The sequence below is a fragment of the Ochotona curzoniae genome, unplaced genomic scaffold, assembly GCF_017591425.1.
Source record: "Ochotona curzoniae isolate NIBS_2020 unplaced genomic scaffold, NIBS_Ocur_1.0 contig_908, whole genome shotgun sequence".
Classification (NCBI taxonomy): Eukaryota; Metazoa; Chordata; class Mammalia; order Lagomorpha; family Ochotonidae; genus Ochotona; species Ochotona curzoniae.
The window spans coordinates 26,673,056-26,685,731 of NW_024466607.1; the positions used below are offsets into that span (position 1 = coordinate 26,673,056).

At 41.7% G+C, this 12,676-nt stretch overlaps 1 protein-coding gene across 1 annotated transcript in view; it reads right to left on the minus strand.

Annotated features, from left to right (window-relative positions):
• PRICKLE2 (prickle planar cell polarity protein 2) overlaps positions 1-12,676 on the minus strand; it is a 339,940-nt gene that overhangs the window by 85,079 nt on the left and 242,185 nt on the right. Inside the window, exon 3 of the mRNA XM_040995060.1 lies at positions 3,960-4,143. Within this exon, the coding sequence (XP_040850994.1) occupies positions 3,960-4,143 (184 nt within the window). The remainder of the gene's footprint in view (positions 1-3,959; positions 4,144-12,676) is intronic.

Genomic DNA, 12,676 nt, shown 5'->3' on the forward strand with positions numbered 1-12,676 from the left:
TCCATGGATGTTCTAGTCACTTACAGGTCACCTATGACCCCACACAGTCTGCCATACATGATAAAACCATTCTATAGAGTATTTATAATATTTAATAAGAGCATGAGGACACTAGGGAAGGATTAGCCTAACAATTAAAAATGCCCTTTAAAAGCCCTGTGTCCTACATTAGAGTACATGAGTTTCAGACCTGGCTCTAGCTCTGGACTCCAGCTCCCTGCTTGTACTCCAGACCCTGTGAGATCCCAGGAAAATGAAAGCTTAAGTGGTTCGGTTCCTGCTTCCCACATGGAAAACCTGGACTGAGTTCCTGGCACTGGGCTTTGGTCTGGCCCAGTTCTGGCTGCTGGAGGCATTAGAGGAGTGAATCACTCCCTGAATAGTCAGTCGCCCCCTCTCTGTTTCTGTCTGTTCCTTAAATTTTAAAAAAAATTACAAAATTAAAATATCTAATATAGAGTGTTATATAAATATTTCTATGCTGCACTGTATAGGGAAAAATGACAAGAAAAAGAATCAGTGGGTACAGGTTTTTGCCTTTTTTCACTCCCAGTATTTTCAATGTGTGTTGATTGAATGCATAAGTCAGAAAGCTGCGGATAGAGAAGACTTTCTGCACTTACCATGTTCACTATCAAATCTGGGTTTGCAGCTAGTGCATTTCTATGAAATTAAATGTCCCTATTCAAGAATACTTCCATAAATAGGAGACATTCATTTGCATATTTAATTGAAAGCCTTTCTTGGAAGAAATAGAATTACGGATCTATTACTAACTCCAGGATCAGGAGAGAAATGAAAGGTTTCCAACAACGAGAGTTCACTGCTCTTGACTTTAACTGGTCTTTCGTATTGTGCCTCTAGCACAAAGCAGCTTAACCTCCACTCCAATTTCTGCAAATAGAAAAATGGTGCTTCTCAATCTTAGACAACTAACATGATATTAAACATCAGAATTTTTATTAGTGAAAAATTAGGACTCATTTTTTTCTAATCATAGAGTGTATTAGTCAGCTTTTGAAAAATCTTTAAACACACAGATAGCTTTATAAGTAATAGACTTTCAGAGAGCTCATATTTAAAAATCTGAAGACCATTTCTTTTACCCAGCATGATCTCGTCTGCCCCTTTAATATACACTTGTATTTTATTAGGCAAATAGAGAATCCTTCAAGCAGTGTGAAAAAGATAGTCTCCCTTGGAGAGCAATTTCCCCTTCTAATTGTGTGTGTCATACAGGTTTGAGTAAGCACAAGGGATACAGAAAACCTCCAAGCAACGAAAGAATTACAAGAGATGAGAGTACGCTTTCATTTGGCATAATTCAAGTCATTTTAACAGAATTAATCATTTTCTTTCCAAACAAATCAACGAAATTTCAGTTTCATGGTTCCCAAAGACATTCATTTTAGATGAATCATTTGGCCTCTCCAAATACCTCAAGCCCTCAATTTTGGGAATTGCTGAACTGAAGCAAGACCTCAGTTTCTACATTATCTGTTCTCTTGCGTCAGCATCAACAGGTTGTTTCTCTGAATCTGAAGATCACTGAGTAATGTTCCACGGTCTCAAGGAAGAATCTACTTCAGAGGGAAACTGACAACAGCGTAACCTTGGGTAATTCCGGGCCCAACGCAGCAGGAAGCAACATCCTTCAGGTGAGCCAAAGGAAGACACATTGGTTTAGAAGCTGAAGGGAAGGAGATTAGCAGGAAAATGAGCCAAGCGCACAGATGTATCTAGGTGTGAGAACTCACTGCTCAAGTTCTGGCAGTCACAATGGCCATGTCAAATAAGACATTCAGTCAACCTCCTCATCTGCGTTTCCACAAACTCCATCAAAGACTCTTCTTGAAACAGCGCTTCAATAATACAATTTTTAAATGAAACACAACCAAAGAAATAGCTGAGAAAAAAGAACCCAAATTTTTTCCCTGCCAATATCCCAACAGAGATCTACACTCAGTTTTGCTCTCAATTATTTTCTGGGAATTTGTCTGGGTTAAGGGCTCCCTCTTCACTATTGACTCAGAAGAGTCAACCTGAACAGACTGTAAGGTTCAGGGAGGTAACATAGAAGGATAAAAAGGATTTGATACAGAGCAGAAAGAAATCCAGTTTTGTCTAAAAGGAGTGGCTAACACATCCAGCCGACTGTATCTTTGCAGAAAAGAAAGTCCCAATCTGCAAACGTTGAAGATGTAAATAGTAGCTTTCACATGAAACATTCCCAATTTTTACGGATTAGTAGTCGTTAGAGTCATCTTTGTGTTACTATAGTGAGATAGGCAAGGCATGTATTAAGAACAAAGGTTGATTTAGCCAATAGTTTCAATGGTTCAGGTCCAAGACTAGGCAGCTTTGTGCAAGCTGGTAGACAACAATGATGGGGCATGCGCGGGAAAAAGATCACATGGTGATGAGCCACAAAACACAGGGATTTTTACACTGACTATTTGTTATTTGCAAGGCACAGATTGAGACAGTCAGACATACAGATTTTTCATTTGCTGGTTCATTCCACAAATGGCTACAACTGTTACGGGTGGGCTACGCAGAAGCCAGGAGCCTATAATGACATCTGGGTCTCTCAGGTAGGTGGCATGGACCCATGTATTTCAGTACTCTACTGTTTTCCCAGATGCATTAGCCAGGAGCTAGATCAGAAGTGGAATAGCCGGGACTTGACTCATATAGAATGCTGGCATCTCAGGCAGTGGCTGAACCTGATGTGCCACAAATGTGCCCCCTCCCTGCCCCCACCTAAGGTTCTTGTAGCAACGCTCCTGAGAGAATTTTCTCCTTGTGGCTTGTCTCTATAATACAAGGACCTCCCACCAGGCCTACCTCCTAAACAGCATAATTGGAGGACTTGCCACCCTCTCCTACCATTAATTTATGATTTGGGCTTAAGCCCAAATCATATTAAAACAGCAGCAGTAACTAATTAAATTTTTAAAACAAGATCTTACCGACTAAATAAATCCTACCTGTGTGTCCTATTTCATCTGCCCATTTGCAGGCTCAATACTGGAAGAAGAAAATGAGAAATGGCTAACCATAGAGATGAGAGGATAGTAACTGTCTTTAAGTTACTGGGGAATTCTTGGGCCTTAGTTATTTTATGAAAATTTCTCTAAAAGCATTATCACTTCTAAAGTTCCCACTTTAAAATTTCAAGGCTGTTGAAACCCTACAATGATCTGTCAGTCATACAGAAAGACATCTCAAATGTCAGGAGTATCTGACAGTGGACAAAGTCCTAAGGTTCAAGCAATGCCATCTCTGAAAGTTCACAAGGCAATCATAAAAATACCTCGCCTACCCAAGTGCTGCTAAGCCTACGTGGGGCGGCTGGAAGAGAAAATTCCAGGTACCAAGAAATGTAAAGCAGTGTGTGTATCAGTAAGAAATATGCAATGGAACAGAAGGAAACCCAAATTTTCTAAGTCAATAATATTTACAGCTGGTAGGTAGTGCCAAAATATTTCAGGAAATGTCAAGTCTTCCTTTGTAAAGTAAGGCCAATCTTAGTATTTAAACATAGCATATAGCACTGGGGAGACTAAGGCACATTCACACTTCCTCACGCTGCTTTATAAAGACTCTGAAGGTGAAGATTCATGGTCAGTGTAGAACTTGTCTTTTTTCCCCCTAAAAGAATGAAGCTTTTCGATCTCCTATTTCAAAGCCAACACGGCTGAGTCGTTTCTAGAACCATCCTGTTAGCAGCTAATCATGACAATACAGAATGAATTAGCAATGGATCACTCCCGACTCAATTTCATTTCCCTTCCTCATTGCCCAGTAGGCTGGTGACATCTTTAAGCCATTTGGCCGCAACCATTTCTCTGAATCAGCAAAGACAAGTCTTTACTTCTGAGCCAGAACGAGGAAGGACCAGCAAAAAACAAAGCCAAAAGCCAAAAGCATCAAGGAGCTCTCGCCAAGGATGGTACCTGTTCAGGCTTCAGTCCCGGCGGGACCCAGGCATACTCCTCCAAGGCGCAGCCTGAGTCGTCATCTGAGGTCGAGTTCCTCTGGAAGTCAAACATGAGTTTGCTAATGGTCTTCTCCATCTCCAGCGGCATCACTGTCACCATGTGCTCCTCCTGGGGACACTTGCAGTGCAGACAGATCTTCCTGTAGGCAGAAAAGGTGGCAGGTGAGGAGCAAGCAAAAGAAGAAACCATTTTCTATTTTTTTTTTTCCATAAGCCTGCTAGTCACCAGTCCTTGGATCCCAAACCATAAACACATTCCTTGGCAACGGGCTTCTGGCAGAGGCATCCAAAGCTATGCTCCGGAGCACGCCTGTCTTTGTAGAAGGCGTGGCAGGCGTGAGAGAGAGCAGCGTGCAAAGGCAGAAGCCACCAGGTAAGCACGTTAAGGACGTTTACACACAGACCCCAACCTTTCCTTCTAAATCAGCAGCTCAGGGGAAAATACCCATATGATTTTGATTTTTCCTAGGCAGACCACCACATATTGGACCATGACCACAATTTCCTTGACTGCAATAGCAATTAAACACACTTAATACATATGCTGCCCAGAAACACAACCAGCGGATTTAGCCAGCACTGACAGCAGACTGCTTCCTAAGGCTTGGAAAACAGGAATGGTTGGAAAAGGAATGGTTGGAAATATTTTTTTCTTTCTTTCTTTCTCTCTCTCTCTCTCTCTCTCTCTCTCTCTCCATAGACCTTGCCCTATGGGAAAGACAATTCCTCCCCACCCCCTCCAATAAAGATCTTGATAGGGTTGAAATACTAATTGGAAACCCACAGTTTCCCTATGTTGGTATACCAGAAGACCATGCATGTGACTTCTTTCAAAAGGCAACAGCCAAAGATAAAAATCTCTCCCCCAGACTGAACTTTTCTCGTTTAAGGTTACCATCTGTTCCTTCATCCATGGCTGCAAAGAAATGATGAAGCAATAAACATGTTGATGTCAGTGTCACAAAAGTATTTCTAGTCTCTCTTAATCAAATACAAAGGAAAGAAAGGAGTTGGGGAAGAAACCTTGGAGAAATTAAGTTATTCTACAATTTTTTTTATTTGTTTCAGTAGTACCTTATCAAGGCAGGGAGATTAGAATTTTAATGCCCACATGTGCTTGAATTTTTTGATAACAACTTTGTTAAAATCTAATTCACATACTGTATTGTTTTGAAACACACAATTTACTGGCTCTTAGAATATTCATAAATATGTGCAGTCTATTTAATTTTATAGTGTGTTTTGTCATGCAAAAGAAGAAACCCCATGGGCAGTAGCATTAAGTTCCCACATGCCTGACCCCCACGCTCTGACAATCACTAGTCTATTTTCTGTCTCAGTGGTTTCGCCTATTCTGGACATTTCATAGGATTGGAATCATACAACAGACAGTCTTTCGAATGAAAATTGGCTTCTTTCCCATAAAATGATGTTAAGGCTAATCTAAGTGTAAGCATGCTTCGATCCTTCATTTCCTGTTATTGCTGAATAATATTCCACTGTATGGCTCTATCACACTTTCATCAGTTCTTGGACACCTAGGTTATTTCCATTCCTGTGAATACTGCTGCTCAGAATACTGACATGTAAATATTTTGTGTGATGTATGCTGTCAGTTTTCTTGGGTAGCCAGGGAGGAACAGTATATTGCTGAGCCATTTGGGAACATGAAGTCGAACATTTTGAAAAACTGTCCAGGTTCCTGGCACAGTAGCCTAGAGGCTAAAGTCTTCGCCTTACACATGCCGGGATCCCATATGGGCACGGGTTCGTGTCCCGGCTGCCCTGCTTCCCATCCAGCTCCCTTCTTGTGGCCTGGGGAAAGCAGTCGAGGACAACCCAAAGCCTTGGGATCCTGCATCTGCATGGGAGACCCGGAAGAGGCTCCTGGCTCCTCGCTCCTGGCTTCAGATCAGTGAAGTTCCAGCCTTTGAGGCACTTGGGGAGTGAATCAATGGATGAAAGATCTTTCTGTCTCTCCTCCTCTCTGCATATCTGACTTTCTAATAAAAAATAATAAAAAAAAAATCTTTAAAAAAAAGCTGTCCAGAATTGTGGTCAGAGAGTTTGTTTTCCAAACTATCTGATCCATGGCATATTCCTAGCACCAGTAAATAAGGGTTCCTTTTTCTGCATGTCCTTGAATAAATATTTTGTCTTTGTGATTAAAGTCATCCTACTGGGTGTGAAATGGCATCTAACTGTGGGTTTGATTTACATTTCCCTAAAGGTTATCTTTATCTTTATCATCTTTTTATGAGCTTATTATACACCTTCTTTTGGAAAATGTCCATTCAAATCCTTAGTCTATTTTTCTACTGGGATATTTGTGTCACTGGTGTTAAACTATGAGTATTTTCCATAAAATATTTATTGATTTGAAAGTCAGAACAATAGAGACCAAGGGTGTGAGGGAGGCAGAAAGAAAGAGAGAAAGAGAGAGAGAGATTTTCTCATTCACTGGTTCCCTTGCAAATAGCTACAATGGTCAGTGTTGGACAAGACCAAAGCCAGGAACCAGGACCTTCATTTGGGTCATCCACATAGGTGAAAGGGGCCCAAGCATCTGAGCCATGTTTTGTGCTGTCCCAAGGCCAGTAACAGGGAGCGGGATAAGAAGTGGAACAATTGGGACATGAAACAGTGCCCCGTATGGAATGCCAGCATTGCAGGCTATAGTTAACCTGCTTTGCTACAATGATGGCCCACACAAAATCCAAGTTCTTAATCTGCTGCATGATTTGCAAAAATTTTCTCCCATTCTGTGGGTTGGTGATATCTACTGAATAAGAAATGTTTAAAATTTTGTTGTTCTAGACTTTAATATTTTGTTTCTGTTGTTGTTTGGAAATTTTATTAATATCCTTGAAACCACTGCCTAATTCATGAACACACAAGGTTACTTCAGAAAGTTCAGTAACAGGTGGGATTAAAGATGAGTTAATTTTACCGCAAAAATACTGAAATCTGGACATAGCTTTTTATAATATATATTTCCATGAACTTTCTGTGCAACTCTCCCTGTTAAGATTGACTCATATTTTTTATGGCCTCCCATGTTCAATTTTCAGTTAATGTTTGTATATGGTAGAAGATTGTAGTCCAACTTCTTTCTCATGTGGCTCCCTTAGTCTCAATATTGTTTGTTGACGAGTCTTTGGCCATTGGTTGATCTTAGAATGTCTGTCAAAAATAAACTAAGTGACAGGGATTATTTCTCTATTTTAAATTGTATTCCACTGGTCTCTATGTACCATCTTTCTTTATGTACAATTATCACCCTGTCTTGATCACCGTAGCATTGTGTGTGTGTGTGTCTGTGTATTTGTTTATTTGAAAGGCAGAGGAACAAAGAGAGAGAGGGAAAGAGAGAAAGAGAGAAATCTTCCGTTGGTTCAACTCCCCAAATGACCAGTAACAGGCAGGTCTTGATCATGCAGCAGACAGAAGCCAGGAGCCAGGAATTTCATCCTGGTCTTCTGGCCGAGTGGCAGCAGTCCTATAAACCAGTGGTTTTCAGGCCCATTATCAGGATGCTGGGTTGCAAGCTATGCAGCTGGGACTCAGGACTTGGGATTCAAGATGGGATGTGGACGGTACAAACAGTGGTGAACTCCTGTTCCACGAAGCCAAGCCCCAGATCACTGTAGCTTTGAAATCATGAAGTATGAGTTTTGAACTTTGTTCTTTTACTTTTTTAAAAAACCTGTTTTGATTCATTTGGGTCTCTTGCATGTACATTTATAAAACATGATTTTTAGCATGTGCTTGCCAGTTTCTGAAAAATTCCAGCTGGGACTTTGACAGGGATTACTTTGTGTCTGCAGATCAATTTAGGGATTACTCTCATCTTAACGATATTAAGTCTTCCAATTTATGGGTACAGGATGTCTTTCCATTTACTGCAGTCTACTTCAATTTCTTTCTATGATGTTTTGTGATTTTTCAGGTGCTTCTTTTTGTTAAGCGTATTCCCTACTACTTTAGTCTTTTGGATACCACTGAACCTGTACCTTCATTTCATCTGCAGATGGCTAGTGTATATAAGTTCGTAATATTTTCTTATTTTAATATAACATCATACAATCTTGCTAAATTTCTGTATTTGTTCAAATAGTGTGTGTCTGCATGTGTATTTTTGGCATTTATATTAGAAGGAATTTCCAAAAATTGAAGGCAAATCAAATTAAAAGTTTAGTTTTGCGCAAACATTTGAAAGCCATGCATACTTTTGCATAATGTACATTTTTAAGGAGTACATTCATGCATGGATTCCTAATTCTTTATGCACCAAAATATGTTTATCATTTAATTTGATTTTCTGCTAACTTTTTTGAGTTTCCTCATACAAGACCATGTCTACAGGAACTGACACTGCCAGACTTCTTCCTAACTGAATGGATTCTATTTCTTTGTCTTGTCTTATTGCCCTGGCTGGAACCTCTAGGACAATGCTGAATAGATGCAGCAAAGGTAGACATGCTTTGTCTTAGTCCTTGTTTTAAAGGAAAGCACCCGGTCTTTCACTCTAATCTGTCAGCTGTGGGTTTTCTTAACTGCGTTTTATCAGGCTACAGAAGATCTCTTCTATGCTACTTCACTGTATGCTATCAGCCTGAGAAAGCGTTGACAAAATCCAATGCTTTCTCTGTAGCTATGGCAATGATCAGCTGCTCTTGTGTCCTTATTCTTTCAGTGCACTCTGCCTGAATTTCGACACAAAAATGTACTTGAAACAAAACCAGTTTAGTCCAGCTGAGTGAGGCTTGTCAGCTTCTCACCCCCTTCCTGTCTTTCATCAGTTGGAAATAGACCCAGACCAAACGCACATCTCGGATCTGGTTTATATCTCCAAATGCAGAGAACTTCCCGCCAAACCCTGGCTGTTGCTTTTAAAAATAGTCAAAGCTCATTCTAACAGCAACTCCCCAAATGATCAGCTACTGTAAAGAGCTCAGAGATGCTGCAGAGCACTCAGATCCCTCCCCCAGCACCACCTGTCCCGGAACTTTCCTTGCTTATTTATGACTTAGGGGGGAAAGGTTTCAACATGTTGAGGCAAATTTACTAAGCTTTTTTATATAACACTTTAATATATATATATATATTAATATATATATCAATTTGAAAGGGAGAGGCAGAGAAACATGAAGAGATTTCCCATCTACTGGCTCATCCCCAGATGTTAGTAACAGCCACGGTTGGGCCAGGCCAAAACTCAGAGTTAACAACTTGATCTGGATATCCCACCTAGGCAGCAGGAATTCATATACCTGAGCTATTACCACTGCCTTTCAGGGTCTGCATGGGCAGCAAGCTGCAATCAGGCAGAAGCAGAGGCAGGGCTCAAACCAACACTTTGGATGCAGGATGTCTTGGTGGCTGTGCCAAATGTCTGCCTCTGGTGACTAATGGTTTTTACTAGACAGCAATACTTTCAAAATGAAGTGTAGGAACATTTTTTATCCACTCACCCTCCAGAACAGCCATGAATGAGATTCTATTTAGCAATGCAGGAAGGAGCACTGAATACACACATACACACGTTTCCATTTTCCCATTTTTTAATGAGGTACAATGTAATTTCAACACACAGAGTGACACCTGACCCAATCAGATAGCCAGCATTTCCACTTCCTCAAATTTTCTCCATGTTTGGAGCCTATCAGCCCTCTCTTCCTCACAGGGGATACAGGACATGATTGCGAACCAATGTCTCCCCACTGAGAACACAGCAGTTTCTATCAAATGGATATGATTTACGGAAGTGGAACTCCAGCAGAAGGGAAGCACCTAACAAGGAGAAAGCAAAAATCCAGGACATAATCAGACCCACAGAGAGCCTCATGAGCAGAGGGATAAACAGAGAAGGGAAGAGGGAGGGAGCGAGAGAGATCAGGGCTCTACTTGGTTACTCTACTTGGTTAGTGCTGGAGATGCATCTAGATTCATGCTCCCAGGAGGGAGAGTGAAACAAGCAGAAAACAAGCAGAAAACCAATGATTTAATTCCATAGCATAAGAAGGACGGCAAGGGCTGTGGACAGCTTTTCCACAGACATAAAATCGCAGCAGGTGGAGAGACACCCACTCATTACCTGTCAGGGTGCGCAGGTCATCTGTAGGAAGGGGTGTAGGACAAGGGTGGCCTGGGTGGACCAAGCTCTATGTGCTGTATCCGATTTACATTAGACCTGAAGGACATGAACACAGCACCGCTTCTCAGTCCTTTAAGAATCCACTCCTGTGTTCCAGGGAAGTAAATCAAGGCTCAGAGCCATGAGACAAATGCACAAAACAAAGCCTAAAGCACGAGCAGGACAGGCGTTCCTCGTAGGATCCAGCTGACCCCTGAACTGACAAATTGCCCCAAGAAAACAAATGATCCCAACTCCAGAATATTTCTTAACTCCTGAACAACAAACTCACTCCTAAAAAAGCAGAACCAAGGAGAAAACAACAATAATAAAACAAACAAAAAACCCACAGTTGAAAATCAGTCAATACCATGGGTGCCCTGTTTATCTTGCCTGCTATCTGCCTGTCTCCCACTCTTCATTTATAATTATCAGGAAGCCCAGTGATAAGGCAATTTTTTTTTTTTTTGCAAAGAACGTTCCATCTCTGAGAGATTCCGTAACAGCCTCTGCAAAGGCTAATTTAATAAGCCCCGCTTACAAATCAGTAACCTAAGGCTCAGACGTTCAGAAAAGAGCCAAGGGTCAGAGGTCAAGGGAATTTCCCAGGAGTCTCAGGTCTCTGTCCCGCTTTGACAAAATGTACACTGCAATCCTCCCAGCCCTGTGCCAAGAGTGTGTGCCTTCCACACTTTGATGAAAGCTTTTCACCTGAATGGAGCACATGCAGGAGTGGGTGGAGGAAATAGAGGATTTAGGGTTTTTTTTTTTTCTTAAATAGACATTTATGAACATAGAAGCTGCTAGTGAAGCAGGATTTCATTAAAACACACACACATAAAGGGTGCATTGGTTTCATTCTGTCACAGTTGACATCCCACCTGCACGTAATTGGGTTTGTGAATGACAGGTTTCTAAGGAGTGAGTGTGATTCAGAGTGGAGATGCTGTAGTCTCTCTCCTTCTCTGCCTCCACCTTAAAACAACCCTACAGGCCCGCATGCCTAGCTAAGCTGTGGCTAGTCATTCATTTGCTTCCACATCTCAGCTACCACAGCGGACTCTGCCCAGTATCAGCAGGTGGAGAGCCACCTTGAACCCAGGGCACCCAGGCCAAGTGCAGCAGTAACCACACCGCTTGAATGACTGACAATTTCTACCAATTATCAGGCTGCTGAGGTTTTCATATAAATGGACTGAGGAAGGGGAATGAATGTGGGAAGAATCATCCTCAAGGTGTTGACAGGTTAGTTAAAACACTGAACCCAGAACCACAGGTCTTGCTCAGTGTGAGACATGATAGGTGGGTGAAGGCAAAAAAAAAGGAGATCTTTCTTTATAACTTGATCTCTGACAAGCCCAAGTTGGAAAATGGAGAATTTTCTATTTGAATGGGATCGTAAACATCATTCAGTTCTTTTTTATTTCCTTTCCTCCTCTTTTGCCCTTTCCCTTCTTTCTACTGAGATGGAAAATACTGTTTTTAAGGACTTCACAGGTGGAAACTGAATATAAAAAACAGGGCTATAAAAATAAAAATTGTTGCCAGGGAAGTCAACCTGAAGCCCAACTCCTCTCATGCCCAACTTTCTTTCCAAATTCCAGGCTCCTTCATGGCCCTAAGGTCCACAGGATTCCAGAGATACTGCCAGCTCCCCACAATTCCCTAAGCCATTTCTTGTAGGGATCAAAATGTAAAGTGAATTCTTGACTATTGGCTACAAAGAAGAAGAAACACAGAGGTGGCTGAAGGGGTGGGGAAATAATTCCTAACCTTGAAACTCTGCTTATAAGTAGAGTCCATTCCTGGGGAATCCTACATCTGACTGCCTATACATTAGACAGAGTAAACTGGGGAGTCATGAGGGCCCCCAATGACTCTGATTTGCCAGACCTGTCGCAGGACCCAGGAATGTGCATCTTCAGTGGTAGACCAGTCAGGTGGGAAGCAGGTATCCTGAGGCACACTTGGAGGACCCTCTTCGATCATGTCTCAGTGTTGGTCTAAAAGCAAGCGTGGGTTCTTGTCATATACTTAGGGGTCACAGCACCTGTGGGCAATGTGCTTCTTTCAATCTGGACCCACATCACCTGCCATCAATATGCATCTTAGCCCACTTGGCACCTAGGTACCACCTGGGTATGTGGGTGTGTGTAAAGCTACTGGTGAAAAGCAAGACTACATTGGCCTCAAGAACTGTGTCTCTCAGGGCAGCCCTGTTACCTAGCCCTCTGGCCTCCGACCTCCCCTAGAAAGGGGATGCTCTGTTCCAAGTTCATGGTCAGGTCAGGTTCAGGTCACATTCATGTACAGGATCAAAGGGCAGACTGCTTATAGATTAGGTCAGCACAGCACAAGCTGAGCCACCAAGGAGGAATGAACCATGCTTTGTTTCACAAGGCAGTGTCCCAGGTTGCAGAGGTCAGGTGTGGAAAAATACACTTTTGTTAAAGACAAAGAGTTAAAACAACCCAAAAGCCTCTAGAACATTCTGCTGAATAACAGATGTGGTCTAGGTATTTAAATTCTTCCATGCC